Consider the following 20,978-nt stretch of genomic DNA (forward strand, 5'->3'; position numbering starts at 1 on the left):
CGTGTTGTTGTGATGACGTAATCAAAACGCGGCTTCAGTCATTACATGTGCAACGTGAGCTGAGCTCTTCAGTCCTGCAGCCTGTGATAACTCCTCTTGGGACTCGGGAGTCGCGCTGTTTCTATGTAAACTCCCCGAGCAACGCATCCAATAAATGAGTCTTTAACATGCTTTATATCCTCGCCATTACTATATGCCGGTCGCGGTTAAAAACCTTTTTAACTAACGTTAGCGTTACTTTGAGTGCCACGGGCGCATTTTGTCGTTAGTTAATGCCGCCAGTTGAATGCCACCAACGCTATATAGCGTTTGTTTGTCGTATTTTCTTTTTATTAGCAATTTGAATTCATATTTCATCAATCGAGCCTCACGCTAGTGCTGCAGACTCTCTCTGAGCTCCATTGGGAAAATACAGCCCCCTATCGTCTCTCCCTGTGGTACTGCACCCTAGGGGTGGACGGTATAAACGGTATACGGTATAAACGGTATGAATTTGCTCTACGGTATGGATTTTGACTATACCTTGTAACCGGTAGAGCAGCTCTAAAATAGCAATGACGTCATGTAACCACAGCGCGACTATTTCACTGCATTTGCCCCTAAAAATAGATAGAATTAGTCATAGATAATAGATATGTGCAAACTGGAAAAAGTTATTTAGGAGGCTTCGCGCAGTGGACGTGTCAACACGCAATTGTCATTTCATAATAAACACATATCACCGCGGCGCACAGCAAGTTTCAATTTCAGTTCCTGGCATTTTTAACCAGTGGAGAAAGGTAAGAGATTTCCCTATCGTTTTTCTTATATGAATTATTCTACATTAATAAAACATACCTGGTGATCAACTACAGTTTGCTGTGAACATTATGATATGTGTAGTGTTCTGACGGCTGGGCAGCGCGAGCTGGATGCTGGATTTTGCGAGAAGCATATGCAGCTGCAGAGCCGCAGAATCCACCATAACCCACCCATCTGTACCGGCACAGTGCAGTACAATTCAGCCATTGGCAATTCAGCCGTTGGGTGGGGGGCGCTGTTGAGCCGGGCCTGTGACCGGACCTGAAAGCGCCCCTACTCTGCGGCTCTGCAGTTGCATACTATTGGGATTCGTTGGGAGCAGCACTGAGTCTCGACTCGGGACTTATTTTATTTGAAATATAATGACTATATACGCAAAAGTAGCCTAGTTTTAGCAGGGGACAGGGGGGGACACAGGGACCCCCCGAACGCCTTGGGAGCACTTTATGTAAAGTTTATGTTTTTTATTTATGTTAATCATTATATGTATTCGGTGAAGAGAGCGGAGGCTACAACCGGAGGGGGGAATGACTGTGACATGGGGGGGACTGATAGACGAAAGAAGAAGAAAGATGACAGAGGTTAAAGGTATAAAAATGATGTCGTTAAACGTTAATGGAATGAATAATACGATAAAGAGGGGCAAAGTGATGTTGAAGTGTAAAAAAAGTGAGATGGAAGTGATTTTTTTTGCAGGAGACACATTTGGTAGCACAGGATCATGAGAAACTGAAGAGATTTGGATATGAAAATGCATACTATAGTTCCTTTAAACAGAACCTGAGGAGAGGAGTAATCACGTTAATCAAAAACAGTCAAATTTGAATTGATCAAGGAAGTAAGAGACAAGGAGGGAAGATTTGTTCTGGTGAAGGGGAAAATGGAGGGCCAAATGGTTACGTTAGTGAATGTTTATGCACCCCCAGAGAGTGAGAGGGATTTATATGAGACAATTTTTTATATGATAGTGATGGAACTAGAAGGGATATTGATATGCGCGGGAGATTTTAATGTAGTACTGAATCACGACCTAGACACCACGAGTACTGGAAAAGGACGGACACAAATCAGTAGATATATGAATATTCAGATGACGGAAATGGGAATTATAGATGTTTCGAGGGGGATGCACGCCATGGACAGGGAATACACACATTACTCACACCCGCACGTGACATATGCGAGGATAGACTACTTTTTGATGACGACGGGGGACAGTTACAGGGTACGGGAGAGCAGAATAGGAGTAGCGGACATATCAGATCACAGTGCCATATATCTGACAGTAGATCTAGAAGGGAGACGGAGGAACACGATCTGGAGACTAAATGTAGGAATATTAAATAACAAGGGGGTGGTGAGTCAGATCAAGGAGGAGATAGCCAGGTATAAGGAAGAAAATGACAACGGGGCGGTAGATCCGAACATTCTATGGGACACACTGAAGGTGGTGATAAGGGGGAAATTGATGGAGAAGACAGCAATGCTGAAGAAGGCCAGAACGGAGACATATCACAATCTGATAGGGAAGCTGAAGAAGCTAGAGGGGAGACACCAGATATCAAAAGAACAGGAAACGCTCAGAGAAATCAAAGAAGTAAAGGCCAGGATAAATAGGGAATTATTGACGGAAATAGAAAAGAAAGCGAGGTTCATGAAACAAACTTACTATGAAGGGGGACCAAAAGCGACCAGACTGTTGGCTAGGAGAATTAGGACGCAACAGAAGTTGAACACGATACACACAATAAGGGATACAAAGACTAATGAAATATTGAGAGACCCAGCTGAAATAGAGAGGACATTTAGAGAATACTATGAGAGACTATACACACAGCCAAAAGCGGCGGGAGAAGAGGAAATAGAAGCATATCTGGAGAAGCTAGAGTTACCATCGATAGGGAAAGAACAGAATGAATAATTAAATAAAATAATTACGGAACGAGAACTGGAAGAGGCAATTAGTAGAGCTAAAAACAACAAATCTCCGGGGAGCGACGGATTCCCATCGGAATTCTACAAGACATTTAGAACGGAATTAGCACCCATGTTTAGGGATGGGTACCGAATTCGGTACTTTTGAGGTACCGAACCGAAACACGTCGGTACTACCGAGTATCAAATCAAGTGAGAAACCAAAAAAAAAACAAAAAAATTAAAGATATTTTTTATTAATTTTTTTTTTTTTACTTTTTTCTTTTCGTGTCAACGTTCACACGCACAATATATGCTTACCTAGGATTTGACTTGAATCAACAACAAAGCAGTCGGAGCAATGACAAGCCGAAATTGTAGTTATTTGAAGTTTGGATTTTTTTTTTTTACGACTGAGGTAGGTAAATTAAATTTCTTGAGACTAAAGTACCGAAAAAAGGTACAGTTGGGTACCTGTATCGATTCACAGGTACCGGTTCAAATGTGAAAGGTACCCATCCCTACCCATGTTAGGGGCGGCGTTCAGACCAGGGCTCGAGACTAACGATGTCCCGTCGTCCCGGGGACGATCAAATATTGATTTGGGACGAACAGAAATCTTTGCTGGGACGCAACCGGGACGGAGAGGATTTTTTTCACAGGAAATGTCAATTGGCCGACTGTCAGTGCGCGCATATATTGCTGTCAAATGATGAATGTCTCGTGCTGACTAAGTTCACTGAAGTCTAAACGTAGCGTGATTTGCCAAATCCAATGACTATCTCCGCCTCCCAATGCAGCCATACGCTAATCCAGCATCAAGCTCCTACCCACCTCTCCTCAGCCAGTCGCGTTGCAGCAGCGTCACACCCCAAATGAATCTCGCATCAAAAAAGAAAAATGTGTTAACAGGTGAGGGAAATCTCTCTTACCTAGGCTTTCTCCACTGGTATTTAACCCTGGTTGACACAGTGAATGACAGCTGGTAATTGACAGTCGCACGGCACGAGACCACTGTACAAGAACCGCGGAAAGATCAGAATGTTATAAAAAAAAAAACGCGCGCTATACTGTGGCATCCTCTCAGTGACGAGAGCACCGCAAACATGCTGCGCTATTTGAAGAGGATAAACACAGACCCAAAATGACCAACAGGGAACTGCATCCAGCAATACTACCCCTGAGTCTAAGGTGAGGACACATTTAAATCACAGAAGTGTAATGTTAGTCTATTGGAACTGTATACAGTTATCGACGCGTTCTAGTTATAGCTGCTTATTGCTAGCTAACGTTACTGACTAACGTGCAGACTGCCACTGATTATTAAAGGATTTCTATTCGATTCTATACTAACACGTAATGTTACTACCATTGCGAGTTAATTGGCATAACGTTACATTTATCTAAATGAACGCAGAGAAATAGACGACAGGCAAACTTCACTCTGCAGCTACACAATGAATCCATATTCAGTGAGGAGGGCCCGCTGGAATTTAGCAGCAGTTATCAATATCGACCAGGAGGACAGCACGATCTAAGGGACATGTTTCATTACTAGTCAAGTGTCATTACTTTAGTTATCAAAGGTGGAATCTCTGGACGCAATGACATTATATAGTTTAAAGCTAAACTACGTTTTTCTTTCTTGTTAGAAGAGGGATAACTTATTCAGTTAGATTTGATTTGATCTTTATTTATCTCTAACATTTTCAACCATAAACACACATTTGTAATGACAAAAAAAACTAAAACGAAATAAAATACAAATACATTTAAATATATTTTCCTATGGAAGGAATAATCAAGATGGCTCCAATTGGTTGACTATAACAGCACCGTGACCAAATATCCCTATACTAGCACCTTGTTAAACACTTTTTTTTTTTACATTTATTTTTAATCATAATTATTCTTGTGAAATCTTTCCACCATGGGAGCCTTTTGACTAAATCATCATCATCATTTATTCTCCCCTTCTCTGAATGGTGTTTCTTATGGCAATAACAACTAGACGACAAAACCAAAGTAAAGAAACTACATTTGATTTTTGGGACGGTTACATTCACTTTGGGACGGTTAAAATTGTATTTCGGGACGGTTTTGGGACGGTGGTGAAAAAAGTTAGTCTGGAGCCCTGGTTCAGACACACGATGGAAGAGGGCAAAATGCCCCCCCTTGTGGAAGGAAGCCATAATCACCACGATACCGAAGGAAGGGAAGGATAGAGAATTATGTAGTAGTTTCAGACCTGTGTCCATACTTAACGTGGATTACAAGATGTATACATCGCTAATATCAAAGAGATTTGAGACGTTTATGCCAGACATTTCTACTCTACGATGATCGCCCAACGGCGCGCGGAGACTGGGGTGAGTTTTAGCGTGTAAAGTTACCGTCTTCGATACTAACTGCTAGGGGTGGACGGTATAAACGGTATACGGTATAAACGGTATGAATTTGCTCTACGGTATGGATTTTGAGTATACCGTGTAACCGGTAGTGCAGCTCTAAAATAGCAATGACGTCATGTAACCACAGCGCGACTATTTAACTCGCATTTGCCCCTAAAAATAGATAGAATTAGTCATAGATAATAGATATGTGCGAACTGGAAAAAGTTATTTAGGAGGCTTCGCGCAGTGGGCGTGCCAGCCCCTACCGCACGCATGTAAACACGGGTCTAGTAGTCTAGTGGGACGGGACACGGGAGCTGTCGGCGTCTCCCTGAGCTAACGTTAGCTTAGCTACCGTTACAAAATGACCCAGTCAACTATTCACTTTTAGTTTAATACATGATGGGGCATTGTCTAACCGAACGGTATCTCGTCGGCCAGCTACCGATAGCTCCTGACATCAACAAACGCTCCACAAAGTCTAGTACTAGAGACGTGTATGCTACCTGTTAGCTCACATTAACGCAATTTAGTTCACCGTTCAAAACGAAATGTCCCATTGAACTAAATAATTCACTGAGGCGTTGTATTAACGTTATATATGCAGTAGCTACAGATAGCTCATGATATCAATGTCTTATAACACTGATTCGATGCGTATTCGAGCTGAGGGCTTGCTAACGTTATAATACCAATACAATAGGGTCCAGGTGCAGCGCCGGAGAATCCTGGCCGTAGCTCTGCTCGAGGCTACTAGAGTATAGGTCCAGGTGCAGCTCCGGAGAATACTGGCCGTAGCTGGAGGCTACTAGAGTACACACAGACAGTGGAGCTTGTTGCGTGGTGGCGATGTCTCGCAGATAATACCAGTACAAGTCTAATTATATAATATATATATTTTATAAAAAAATAAAAATAAAAAATTATATAAAATAAAAATAAAAAATTATCAAAAACGATGATACTGTAGTGACTACAGTATTGGTTCGTGTTCATCTTCTGACTATGTTGTGTAGTGGGAGGGAACTAATGATCTGGCACCGGGCGCCAGAGGGGACATCTATTTAGGTTGCACGGGTTGTTATTCATTCATGGCTGTGCTGGGATTCATGTACTGGTGTTCTTGTTTACTGACGTGCTTTGTACATTAAACAAGCATTACGTTACCTCCGTTTATTCCTCTTTCCTCCGGGCACTACACTGGTGACCCTGACGTGGATTTTTGTTACGGCGGATTGTGTACAATAATCAGCGACGAACATTCTTTCAAAATGTCCGGACGAGGAAGACGTTCTGGCCATCGGCAGCCATCACCGTCCCCTGTCAGGGAAGCGCAGGGTGCGCGCGCGCCCACGATCAAACTACCTGAGTTCTGGGAGGCGGCTCCGGCTGCATGGTTTGCTATTGTGGAGGCAAACTTCAACAAGAGCAACGTGGATGACGACGACGACCGGTACAACCACACGGTGGCAGTGTTGGGCAGCTCCACCGCAGCTCGAGTGGTGGGTTTTTTGTCTGATCCCCCGGCGACGAACAAATATGAGCGCCTCAAGACCCTACTGCTAGATACATTTGAACTGTCCGCTGCAGAGAGGGTGCGCCGCTTATTTTCTATGTCGGAATTGGGAGACGAGAGACCTTCTGCCCGCATGGAGAGGATGCTGAATCTGCTGGGGAGAGAAGACCCCATGATCCTCTTTACGGAGCTGTTCATGCGCACGCTGCCGGCACAAGTGAGGATGGCACTGGCCAACACCGACATCGTGGGCCCCCGCGCCCTGGCCAGGGAGGCGGACCGTTTCGTTTTGGCCATGCCTCAGCGGTCCACCGACCTGCTCGCTCCCGCGACCGCCCCGCCACCGGACCGTCGCAGGAGAGCGAGGGATGACGCCAGGCCTTCTGGTCAGCACGGTAACGCAGCGGGCCATTGCTTCTTCCATGCCACGTTTGGCGCCAAGGCCAGACGGTGCCGCTCACCCTGCACCTTCGGACCTACGGGAAACGGCGGGGCCGGCGCTCAGTAGTGGCCCTGAGCGCTGGCGTAACCAACAGGCTGCTCTTCATCCGAGACACCGCCTCTGGTCGCAGTTTTCTTTGCGACACGGGTGCCCAGTGGAGCATCATTCCGGCAGAGAGGTCGGATGTGGCAAAAGAAGAGCGCGGTCCGCAGTTGGCGGGCGCGGACGGCACGCCCATCCGCTCTTACGGCACAAGGGCGGTGGACGTATGCTTCGGAGGACAATGTTTTTCGTGGGATTTTGTCGTTGCGGCTGTCACGTTCCCCCTCCTTGGCGCGGATTTTCTGTGCGCCCACAACCTGCTGGTGGACGTGGGGAACAAGCGCCTGGTCAACTCGCAGACTTTCGCTTCCTTTGCATGTACGCAGGGGGAGGCCATCTACGGCGGGTGGTCCAATACACTCGCCGAAAGTGACCAGTACCTTCGGCTGCTCGCTGAGTTCCCCGACCTGGGCAAGCCCACTTTTTCCTCGCCCACGGTGAAACACGGGGTGGAGCACCACATTGAGACCAGTGGGCCGCCCCTCTACGCCAGGGCCAGACGCCTCAACCCGGAGAAGCTGGCCGTCGCCAGGGCGGAGTTTGCGCACATGGAGCGGGTGGGCATCGTTCGGCGCTCGAACAGCCCTTGGGCGTCTCCCCTGCACATCGTTCCTAAGTCAGACGGTGGGTGGCGCCCATGTGGGGACTACCGCCGCCTCAACGACGCGTCCAAGCCTGACCGCTACCCGGTCCCGCATGTCCAGGACTTTGCGGCGAACCTGGCAGGCAATCGCTTCTTCTCGAAAGTGGACCTGGTACGGGGGTACCATCAGGTGCCGGTGCACCCCGAGGACGTCCCCAAGACGGCCGTCGTCACGCCCTTTGGGCTTTTCGAGTTCTTGCGAATGCCGTTCGGCCTGAAGAACGCGGCGCAGACCTTCCAACGCCTCATGCACTCGGTGCTCCGGGACCTGCCATTCCTCTTCGTCTACTTGGACGACATCCTCGTAGCGAGCGCCACTGAGGAGGAGCACCTGTCCCACCTCCGAACCCTGTTCTCACGGCTCAGCCAGCACGGGCTGATCATCAACCCGGCGAAGTGTGAGTTCGGGCGGGGCGCCATCGACTTCCTCGGGCACCGGGTCTCCGCAGAGGGGGTGACCCCCCTCCCCTCGAAGGTGGAAGCTGTCGCCGCGTTTCCGCGCCCCCGCACTGTCAGCGAGCTCAAGGGGTTCATCGGGATGGTGACTTTTTATTATCGTTTCCTCCGCCACATCGCTCACATCCTGCGGCCTCTGTACGACGCCCAGAAGGGCAAGACGATGAAGCAGCCGGTGGACTGGACGGCGGAGCGGGTCAAGGCTTTTCAAGACACCAAGGAGGCCCTGGCCCGTGCGGCCATGTTGGCCCACCCCTCGCCCTCGGCGCCCACCGCTCTCACCACGGACGCCTCTGATTTTGCTGTGGGAGCGGTGTACGAGCAGTGGGTTGGGGACGCCTGGCAGCCGCTTGCCTTCTTCAGCCGCCAGCTGTCGCCCAGGGAACAGAGGTACAGCACGTTCGACAGGGAGCTCCTCGGGCTGTGGCTTGCTGTCAGGCACTTCCGTTTCTTGCTGGAGGGACGCGAGTTTACGGCCTACGTGGACCATAAGCCGCTCACGCACGCCATGTCCAAGGCGGCGGAGCCGTGGTCCGACCGCCAGCAGCGCCAGCTCGCCTACGTGTCCGAGTTCACCACGGACATCCAGCACGTTGCTGGGAAGTCCAACCAGGTGGCAGATTGTCTCTCCAGAGCGGTGGTCGGTGCGGTGCAGCTGGGTTTGGACTACGTCAGCATGGCTGCGGACCAGGCCGCCGATCCTGCCGTCCAAGCTCTCAGGTCGTCGGACACTGGACTGCGCCTGGAGGAGGTGGTGTTCGGTGACGCGGGGGCTACGCTCTTGTGCGACGTCTCCATGGGTCATCCACGGCCGGTGGTCCCCGCCAACTGGAGGCGCCCTGTCTTCGAGGCCATACACAGCTTGTCTCACCCTGGCAGGAAGCCGTCCTCGCGACTGGTGTCGGAGAAATTTGTGTGGCAGGGGCTCAAGAGGGATGTGAGAGCCTGGGTCGACACGTGCACCGCCTGCCAGCGCGCCAAGGTGCATCGGCACATCAAGGCCCCCCTGGAACAGTTTTCTGTGCCCGAGCGGCGGTTCGACCATGTCAACGTGGACCTGGTGGGACCGTTGCCCCCCTCGCACGGATACAACTACCTTTTTACCATGGTGGACAGGACGACTCGCTGGCCGGAGGCGGTCCCACTCTCCTCAACGACGGCCCCCGACCTGGCCCGGGCATTCATCTCGGTGTGGGTCTCCCGCTACGGCACCCCGGCTGATCTCTCCTCTGACCGTGGCTCACAGTTCACTTCGGAACTGTGGGCGGCGGTGGCGGAGAGTCTGGGGGTCAAGCTCCACCGTACGACCGCCTACCATCCGCAGGCAAATGGGCTCTGCGAGCGTTTTCATCGCTCCATGAAGGCCGCCCTTCGAGCCAGCCTCACGGACGGCGACTGGCTGGACAAGCTCCCGTGGGTCATGCTGGGGCTCAGGACGGCGCCAAAGGAGGATCTCCAGTCGTCGTCGGCCGAGCTGGTTTTTGGACAACCGCTACGGGTCCCCGGTGACTTTATTCCCAGGTCGACAGAGCCCTGGTCTGCCGCTGCTCAGCGCGCCTCGCTGCTGGACAGCGCCAGGACTTTCGTTCCGGTCCCGACTACGCAGCATGGGGTCCCTACGTCGAGGGTGCCCCCGGAGCTGCACTCGGCGAGGTTCGTGTTCATCCGTCACGATGGCCACAGGACTCCGCTACGCCCTCCTTACGACGGACCCTTCCGCGTCATCGAGGCCAGGGCCAAGAACTTTGTGGTCGACGTGGGGGGTAGGCCTGAGTGTGTTTCCGTGGATCGCCTCAAGCCGGCACACTTGGACCTTGAACTGCCCCTGGACTTGGCCCTGCCGCCGCGCAGGGGCCGGCCCCCGGTCCTGCCTCCCCTGCCACGCCGGGGCCATTCCCCCCTGCGACCCCTCGGACCCCCCGCCGCTCGTGAGCGTCTGGTCACTGACCCCCATCCTGCTCGGCAGGAGGATGTGACGGACGCTGTCACACCCCCTCCCGCACCTCCTGACGTTACCTACAGTCGTAGGGGCCGGGCCATACGCCCTCCTCACCGTGAGGATTTCGTATATTGAGGTGAACACTGGGGGGGCTGGTGTAGTGACTACAGTATTGGTTCGTGTTCATCTTCTGACTATGTTGTGTAGTGGGAGGGAACTAATGATCTGGCACCGGGCGCCAGAGGGGACATCTATTTAGGTTGCACGGGTTGTTATTCATTCATGGCTGTGCTGGGATTCATGTACTGGTGTTCTTGTTTACTGACGTGCTTTGTACATTAAACAAGCATTACGTTACCTCCGTTTATTCCTCTTTCCTCCGGGCACTACAATACCGTGATATATACCGTTACCGTCTATGCTTCAAATTATACCGTGATATAAATTTTAGACCATACCGTCCACCCCTACTAACTGCTATTATCAACATTTGACCCACATTAGATGATTGGTATAACGCTGCCCACGGAATTATAAACGCCCCCTAGCCCATCCGGTCAACATCAGATGACGTGTAGTAACTTCTAGAAGTAAGTCTAGTTGGAATTTTTTATATCGCGCTGATTGCCATAAAACTGTATTGCATCATCAATATAATGTATTTGGGGCTATAGATCACGTTCTGGAGAAAGCTGCAGAAAGAGATGAAAACATACTTATACATTAGACCATACTTTACTATGAATATGTGAATGAAAAAGTTTAACGTTGCTACACAATGAACAATACATATAGGACTTTGAATGGGCCATAATAATGGCAATGTATCAATAGAATTAAAAAAGTTATAGCCCTGCAAAGAAGGGGACTTTCTCTATAGACAAATAGGCCGGCAACCTACGGTTGATAATGAATTTAACCCATGGCAGCCAAAGTGTTAATATATATACCGAAAATATTTGTTATATTATTTAAAATATAATAAAATAATAATAATATATATATATATATATTATTATTATTTTTTTATTATATTTTAAATAATATAAAAAATATTTTCGGTTCATTAGAAAACTGTGGGGGGACAAATTAGTTGCAAAACTGCCCCAATTGGCCCCAAAGCCATTGAGGAAACAGAAAGGGAGTAGCTGGAGTAGAGGGGTGGATACAATAAAGACAATTCTCCCTAAACCTGATGTGAGTAATTGGGTTGTGGTTGGGTGACTCACTTCGGTTTCAGAGCCCTGCATTTGAGATACATTGCTCTACACAATTCTGTAAAGGTCTCTTTACAGAAGAACAAAAAAGGTCTTCAGCGTGACCATACGGAAATGGGTGGCTTGCTGTCTTTTGAGTTTACAAACCACTATGTTTATCATAAAAGCCTTACCCAAGCAAAACCAGCAGAGACAAGTTCGCTAGGAAATGGCTGTTAATCAATAAACCACATGTGTGCCAATGAGAGCAAGCCAGGGAGGCTAGACTGGGCCTACCTTATTACCATGCAGTGCTGCCCTGAGTTCCAACTTGGTATCCTGTACATATGTCACAGAGAGAGAGAGAAAGCCTTCCAGAGCACAGGGTCAAGGAGTAACCACTAACCAGACTAACAAGAACAGTACATAGATAAGGAGGACAGTGAATATCAACTAGCAATACCACTGCAAACAAGGGTTCCTCTGTCATCTGATCATTACCTTTTCCAGTGAACCTTCTGAATCAAGCCAACTGGCAGTGCTAGTCCAGAGGGCTAGCCATCTTATTTCCTCTAAGTTGCTGTAGCTGTTGAGCAAGCTTTTGGCCCAGTGCAACTCCAGTGCACCTCTCGTTCTGCCTACAGATTAATTCAGCCATCCACTCTGTGGACCTTGACATGGAGAGTAGGGACCATGGCTGCTGCCATAGCAACACTACACAGACAGACCGTCCTGAGAAAACAACACAAGGCCTTTTTGGAAAAGAGAGCTCTACATCAGATATCTGTCACACCTAGGGATGGGTACCGAATTCGGTACTTTTGAGGTACCGAACCGAAACACGTCGGTACTACCGAGTATCGAATCAAGTGAGAAACAAAAAAAAAAAAAAAAAAAAAAAAAGTATTCATTTTCTTTTTTTACTTTTTTTTTTTACTTTTTTCTTTTCATGTCAACGTTCACATGCACAATATATGCTTACCTAGGATTTGACTTGATTCAACAACAAAGCAGTCGGAGCAATGACAAGCCGAAAACTGTCGAAATTGTAGTTATTTGAAGTTTGGATTTTTTTTTTACGACTGAGGTAGGTAAATTAAATTTCTTGAGACTAAAGTACCGAAAAAAGGTACCGTTGGGTACCGGTATCGATTCACAGGTACCAGTACCGGTATCGGTTCAAATGTGAAAGGTACCCATCCCTAGTCACACCACAAGATGGCCTCCTCCTGCAGCACAGTCTGACTGTAGAGTAATACATCTGCATTGTGCTTGAAACTTTCGTTTTGTGGTTGACTTTTAGAATGTATACTGTAACCTTTCAAATTTGTACTCTTGAAGATGGCCCGATATGAGGGATGACACACAGGCCTATAGTAGGGGTGGACGGTATAAACGGTATACGGTATAAACGGTATGAATTTGCTCTACGGTATGGATTTTGACTATACCGTGTAACCGGTAGTGCAGCTCTAAAATAGCAATGACGTCATGTAACCACAGCGCGACTATTTGAATGAATGAATGAATGAAAACTTTATTTAACAGATTGCAGAATGGGTACAATACAGTACGGCTCAATACATACAATTGTTAAGGGGATGCAGACCTGAGAAAGACGTTTGTCTTGTTTCCATCAGGGTCCCCCATTTTCAATTCATATAGACATATATGACATACATGACATACAGATAGTCAGTACTGCTACATCTATACATTTATGACATACCAGATTTGCAAATACAGTACTGTTTGTGATACAGAAGGAGTCAAGAAAAGGGAGTATATACATTTGACGTAGAAACTGTACATTGGAGGAGGTTGGGTGGGGGGGGTTGGGTACATTGGGATATTGACAACCATACTGGGTAATTTACATTGGAGGTGGTTGGGGGGGGGGGGGGGCGGGGGGCACACTGTATAAACAAGTAACACTGTACATTGAGGGGGGGGGGGGGGGAGGAGACACTGTACAAACAAACACAATTGTACATTGAACTATTGACAAAACCATACTAGGTAAATGACTGTACATTGGAGGGGGTTGGGTTAGGATATTTACAGGGGCCAGTGTTGAATTGCAGTCTCCCGTAGGTGTCCCTTGAGAGAGGTTTTGAAAGTGGGTAGTGATCCACATTCCTTTACAGCTTTGGGTAGGGCGTTCCACATTGATGTGGCATAATTGCGAAACGTGTTTAGTCCCTTATTTGAGCCGAATCTGGGTTTAACATGATTTGTGGAGCTCCCTCTGGTGTTGTGATCGTGGTATTCACTGACCTTTGGGAAGTATTTTGACATGTACATGGGTACCTTGGTCGTGTAGTGTATCTTGTAGACCAGGCCCATTGCAAGTTGTTGTACTCTGTCGTCTACTCTAAGCCATCCTAGGTTGTCAAAGTCGCTCGCATTTGCCCCTAAAAATAGATAGAATTAGTCATAGATAATAGATATGTGCGAACTGGAAAAAGTTATTTAGGAGGCTTCGCGCAGTGGGCGTGCCAGCCCCTACCGCACGCATGTAAACACGGGTCTAGTAGTCTAGTGGGACGGGACACAGGAGCTGTCGGGACGGCGTCTCCCTGAGCTAACGTTAGCTTAGCTACCGTTACAAAATGTCCCAGTCAACTATTCACTTTTAGTTTAATACATGATGGGGCATTGTCTAACCGAACGGTATCTAGTCGGCCAGCTACCGATAGCTCCTGACATCAACAAACGCTCCACAAAGTCTAGTACTAGAGACGTGTATGCTACCTGTTAGCTCACGTTAACGCAAGTTAGTTCACCGTTCAAAACGAAATGTCCCATTGAACTAAATAATTCACTGAGGCGTTGTATTAACGTTATATATGCAGTAGCTACAGATAGCTCCTGATATCAATGTCTTATAACACTGATTCGATGCGTATTCGAGCTGAGGGCTTGCTAACGTTATACCAATACAATAGGGTCCAGGTGCAGCGCCGGAGAATCCTGGCCGTAGCTCTGCTCGAGGCTACTCGAGTATAGGTCCAGGTGCAGCTCCGGAGAATCCTGGCCGTAGCTGGAGGCTACTAGAGTACACACAGACAGTGGAGCTTGTTGCGTGGTGGCGATGTCTCGCAGATAATACAAGTACAAGTCTAATTATATAATATATATATTTTATAAAAAAAAAATATATATATATATATATAAAATAAAATAAAAGATTTTATCAAAAACGATGATACCGTGATATATACCGTTACCGTCTATGCTTCAAATTATACCGTGATATAAATTTTAGACCATACCGTCCACCCCTAGCCTATAGTACCTAACCAGCTGAAATCCTAATGAATAAGACAACAATTTTGCTAGATTGTATGCAAGGATGTCCCGAGCCAATCTGAAAGATCAGTATCAGAGGCAAATCACAAGGAAATATTTTTAATTGATTGGTATGGGCTATATTAAGCCTGATTAGGGATGCCCCGATCACGTTTTTTGCCACCGATACCGATCGTCTATGAGCCATATCGGCCGATACCGATCGTTTTTGGTTTTATAAAAATATATATATATATAATATATAATTATTTATTTTCTTTTATAAAATATATATATTATACTTGTAGTTGTATTATCTGCGAGACATCGCCACCACGCAACAAGTCAAAATGCTCGCTATCTGCAAACAGCTCCACTGTCTGTGTGCAGGGAGCGAAATTAACTTTTTGACTCACCGGCCAGTGGCGGGTAGATGGGAAGAGTCTACCCGCCAAGCATATTTCTTACCTGCCAAATTTTTTTTGATTAAAAATATATATATATATATTTTATATAAAAAAAAAATTTTAAATAAAATATATATTATCTGCGAGACATCGCCACCACGCAATAAGTCAAAATGCTTGCTATCTGCAAACAGCTCCACTGTCTGTGTAGCCTCCAGCTCCAGCAAGGATTCTCCGGCCCTGCAGCTAGACCCTATATTCAGCTAGACCCTACATTCAGCATGCAAGGATTCTCCGGCGATGCAGCTGGACCCTATTTATAACGTTACGGTTCTTTTGTCAAATCACATTCAACATGCCCTCAGCTAGACTACGCATTCAATCAATGTTATAAGACATTGATATCAGGAGCTATCTGTAGCTACTGCTAGCCCGGTAGATAACGTTAAGACAATTTAGTTTACTGGGACAGATAGATCTAACGTGAGCTAGCTAAGCTAGCTAACGAGGGAACGGAGGTATTATGCACTCGAGTCGACTATTTCTGGAGCATTTGTTGATATCAGCAGCTATCAGTAGCTAGCCAGCTAGATACCGTTAGACAATGCCTCATCATGTATTAAACTAAAAGTGAATAGTTGACTGGGTCATTGTTTAAACAGTAACGGTAGCTCATGGAGGTCCGATATAGACTAGAGCAGACTGCCCGCATGATTCGCAATGGTGGCGTTTCAGGAAGTAAACAAGCCAAATGAGAGCTTCCGATTGGTCATTTGCTTTCTTTCTCATGAAACCAGTCACGTCACTCTACTGTGATTGGACCGTTGACTTGAGTGCAATGTGGGACTTGTAGTTTTTTAACGATCTCGCGGCGGAGAAAAAAAAGACGAGAGAGGCTATAATCTGTACTCGCACAATCAAAATAAGAGTATCGTTAGGAACTACACGTCTACACGCCACACGGCGGGCAGCCCTCTAAGTGACAAGCGCCAAAGGTAAAAACTGAGCGCCCCTGGCGGGCGGCAGGCTTTAGTTTCGGTCCCTGTCTGTGTGTATACTCTGCTTTGGTCAAATCACATTCAGCATGCCCTCAGCTAGCCCCTTTCGTGACTGTGATGCAAGCCAGGGGCTCGAATACGCATCGAATCAATGTTATAAGACATTGATATCAGGAGCTATCTGTAGCTACTGCTAGCCGGCTAGAGAACGTTAAGACAACGCCTCAGTGAACTATTTAGTTTACTGGTACATTTCATATAAAGTGAGCTAACGTGAGCTACCTAGCTAACGGAGGTATCATGCACTCAGAGCATTTGTTGATATCAGGAGCTATCAGTAGCTAGCCGGCTAGATACCGTTAGACAATGCCTCATGTATTAAACTAAAAGTGAATAGTTGACAGTAACGTTAGCTAGGTAGCTAACGTTAGCTCACGGAGGTCCCATGCACTAGACTAGAGCAGACTATTGCCGGAGGCAATAGGAGCCTCTGTTGACACGGGTGTCCACAACGTCCGATCCCCACCCATCAGCTCCCCACCCCCTAATACTGCCAATTGTATTAGTATGAACGACCAGCCAAGCTGATAGCAATGCGGAGAGCTGGGCTCGAACCCAGCATCTCCTGCATTGGTGGTGAGCGCCTTGCCCACTGCACCACCTAGCCGCCTAATATTATACTATAAGACGTCACCATCACTTTCATATCAACCGTGCCCTTATTGGATTATTTATGTTGACGAAACTGATGAGTTATATTCATTAAAGAAAGTTGATTTAATAAAAGAAAAATACTAATTTAATCAGATTAATCACTTTATTCAAATTGAGGATTCAGTTAAAAAAAAATTAAAAAGAAATGTGATTTTTTCTTTTTATATAATAGACATTCGAAGCTTCGTTCGAATACTTCAATCGAAGCTTCGAATGTTAAAAAATGACATTCGGTACAGCCCTACCTTGACTAACAGAGATGTGTCTGCTCATCTTTAAATCTAGTGCTTACCAGAGATGTGATTGTAATGTTTTCAGGAATGGAGGAAAAAAACATTTAAATGATCTAATAATCATCTAATTGATTAATTGGTTATGAGGGGGCAGCCCTAAAACAAACAGCGGCATACGTGACACAAACCAACACAGACTAGAAGGGAAAACACAAGGCCCGCCTCCATCACTATGTCACTATAGTAGAGGAATACTAGCACCTGTAGTTGGGTCTGGTGTGGTTAGGAAACACTTTAGACCCCTGGCCCATGCAGCCAGGACAATGTGTGGACAATGACCCCTGGTATTAGAGACCTACAGGCGCGGCCGACATTACTGTATTTCAGAGGCTGTAGCAGGGTCAGATTTAAAGCTAAAAACTGAAGATACTGGTATCATCTGAAAAATGATTTAAGGAATCCATTGGTTGGCTAAATAAACCTCCAAAAGTTAGGCAAAATTGTGGCGAGGGAAGAAAAGCACTGGCATGGCCATTTACAAAGTGGTCCCTTGAACCCTCACCTCAAGATATCTGAATCAAAATGGGTTGGCGTCTATAGGTACCCACTAAGGATGTTAACAATTAATCGAAGATCGATTGATTGTTAAGGATTTACTCGAACATGATGACATTTACTCTATCTACTATCAAACAAATATGTTACAATGTTATAGATAGATAATTATTGATAATAAACATATACCATCATAATGTTCTAAGCCCTTATACACTCTAAATCTCAATACACTAACCAAAACAGTTTATTACAGATCTAGGACTACAAAAACGTACAGTGCTGAGCTGCATCTAAATTTTATCTACAGGTTCCAGCTTCCAGGTGACTTATACCACTTCTATGTGGCATCTACTACTGTTTACCTGCTATCTTCCCCTAAAGACCCCCACCCTCCCCCCTAAAAAAGACAAATACAGGTCTATGGTGGTTCTGTAAGGGTTAACTATATCATCCCATCACCCCACAGGAGTCTTAAGAAGACCCTTAAAACCACCAATGGGCCCCCCTCACCTCAATCTGTCTGGCCTGCCATGTGCCGCATTTCACAACACCTAGAGGACAGTTCACACTTCACACAGCCAGCCCCAACACAGGGCATTCATCCAACTAGCGTCTATTCCAATTACAAGCGACAATAAAAAAAAAAATCCCTGGCGCAGATAAGACAACTGGTTAATGGAACATCATCCACTGCTTGACTTATGATTCAGGGTTTGTGTACTGTGTAGCATGACTTAAGGTGACGTTACAACATGCAATGATTTCTTAAGAGAATGCTCAACAAAACTGACATTTAAAGTGCAAGTAATCTGATTTACGATCTAATAATTTAGACGCAAATTTTCAACAAATGATACGTAATACTGTAACGTGTCCTAAAGCATTGCAAGAAGAATATTTTCTTCAGATGCACTCAAATGTAACTATTGCTTTACTAGGCCTAAATGTGAAGATGTCGAGTGTTATGCCAATAAGTAGACTAAAACGTCCTCATGTGAATAATGAAGCCATGGTTAGGGACGCTAACAAAAAAACTAAATTAAACTTCAGAGAAATATCCTAAACATGACAGCAGACAAAACAGCACAACACAAATGCAATAGCACAGAGAATATTGTCCACAACTAGAATAATATGGTCTTACGACTATGTGCACAAGGTGAGTTTGTGTAATGACCGCTTAATAAGTCTACTTTGCATTTCGGTCATATTAGTGGCTGCCACCAATGCAGTGTCTGCATGATACGACCCAAGGTCCTGCTTGTGACAGAATGCAGTGGCTTTGGAGAGGCTGAAGTTGTAACAAACTATTGTGGCTGACAGTCAGCTCATCCCGTCTCATCTACATTTTATTTACTTTCGACATAATTAAACTACCGATTCATTGACAGGCATTTACAGAACTGTATTATAGAGAAATACTTACCGGCTACGAGACTGACTTAATTAATTTGGGAAGTGTAACCTTCTCTCATCGTGCAGCACCATGACTTTTAGAAAACAACCAGCTTCCGCTTCCCGGTCGAGGAACACTCGAGTCGACTCGACTCCCCCGGCTCTGAGCGGAGGGGGGGGGGGGACACACTGCCGGCCGGCCGGTTACTCGTATACGACTCATGTGCTTTCGTATCTAGAATAGATTAAAGTGAAATAACATTCGCCTTTGTACACATGCCAAAAGTCAGTGTGGGAAATTATTTGGTATCGATCAGAACCCCCCTCTGTTAAGAGCAACAGTGTGCAGCTCCACTGAAGGTCACCTTCGTTAGAACATGTGCGACAACACGGCACGATGCAGCCTCAGTGTAGTAGCTCTGTTATGTTATGAAGATTTCCTCAGCCATATGACCCGTAACCACAATAACTGACATGTCAAGTGTTCGATGTAAGGCCTAATGTTACACCAGTCATCTGACGTGATGCAGCGACAAGCCGACATCGGAGTAGCTTGTTGTAGTTAACGAGGCTCCGGCGTTAGCTCCACTGATCAGAAGAGTCAGGTGGAAGGCTTGGAAGCCAGTGTTTACAACATTAGTGGGTGAAACCTTGCCCGTTTTTATTCAATGAGCAAACTATAGTGTATAAACTCAACCATTTTGCATTATGTCTATTGTGTTTGTATAACGTTATTCTTGTACTTGCTAGCTAGCAAGCCAATTTAGCTGGCTAAGCTAACTTCGCTCGCTTGAGTTTGAACGCTTAAGTGACTGCTGCCAAGTTACAAGTATTGCGACGACTGACCATCAGATTAACATAAATAAAAGACCGAATAAAAACACATTTGCTAAATGTATTCAACCAAATGGGGCCACATGCGTCATGTCATTCGTTGTCAGCATCTATTCGTTAGCTGCTCACATTAGCAGGTGCCACCGTTAATGAAATGCATATTGTGATCTTTTGAAGAGGCTGCCGAGTAGTGAAGGTCTGATCTGAGTACTGTACTTAACTGTACGACCCCAACACACACAGACTATAGTGTAGGGGCTTCTTTACAACCCATAGCTAGCAATCCACGATAGTCAGTCAAATTGGAAAAAAATTACTAAACTAGTGTAACTGCATAATCTGTGCAAACTAGTCACACTGGTGATACCAACCAATTAGTTAACAAGGCGGATGCAACGATTCCCATCTGATAGATAGCAGCTCAGTCGCAGGAGGATGCTGACATGTTTTAGGATAACAACGTTACAGGTCATAATATGAGCCAGCAGGAACACCGGCGTGCTGCAGGCTAGCTCGACCCCTGTGTGTTGCCACCTAACACATACACACTCACCACAAGGACATGGATCTTTCAACGATGTCTTGCTGCTTTCTTTACAATCCTGGGTCCCATCTCCTTCCTCTGCGAGATTAACGGGATTACGGTCGGGCGCTGCCGCCGGTGTGTCCTCGGTCTTGCTCACCATGGTCGGCGGTCAGAGGGACAGCAGGCAGCTAGCGATGCAAGGTGGCAACACAAATCCGTTGCTCGCAATTGCGACGTGAATGAATAAATTGACGTTTTCGACTAACGGGCTAGCGAGCTACATGCAGGAGGGGATACAAGTTTACAAAAACAAGTGTACCGAGGAAGGACAGTGCTGTACATGGCAATCACACGTGGTTTCTCCTCCTCCTCTTGACCTCTTTGCCTTTGCGTTCCTTCCCACCTCCAAAAAACGCTTGGGTACGGCAAGCGTAACGTGTCCTAAAGCGCAAATCATAAACGCTTTTTTTTTTTAATGATTGCGCCAATCCAGAGATGAGTGATCATATATAATCTCTGATTTTGTACTACAATGCAAGTACCTACGACCTTTGTCATAGTGACCTATACTGCCTTTGGTGTTTTTCAATCCCACTGGATTATTCCTCATAGCCAGAAAG

General features: G+C 46.3%; 1 protein-coding gene across 3 annotated transcripts in view; it reads right to left on the reverse strand.

Moving 5' to 3' along the window:
* cluha (clustered mitochondria (cluA/CLU1) homolog a) overlaps nucleotides 1-20,721 on the reverse strand; it is a 166,615-nt gene extending 145,894 nt beyond the window's left edge. For all 3 annotated transcript variants that reach the window (XR_014620562.1, XM_084330543.1, XM_084330542.1), the window contains exon 1: nucleotides 20,386-20,721. Coding sequence is in view for 2 of the 3 variants with exons in the window: in XM_084330543.1 (XP_084186669.1) it covers nucleotides 20,386-20,518 (133 nt within the window). In the remaining variant the exon portion in view is untranslated. The remainder of the gene's footprint in view (nucleotides 1-20,385) is intronic.
* Nucleotides 20,722-20,978: the final 257 nt, after the last annotated feature.

This window comes from Notolepis coatsorum (genome assembly GCF_963971535.1).
Source record: "Notolepis coatsorum genome assembly, chromosome: 1".
NCBI lineage: Eukaryota > Metazoa > Chordata > Actinopteri > Aulopiformes > Paralepididae > Notolepis > Notolepis coatsorum.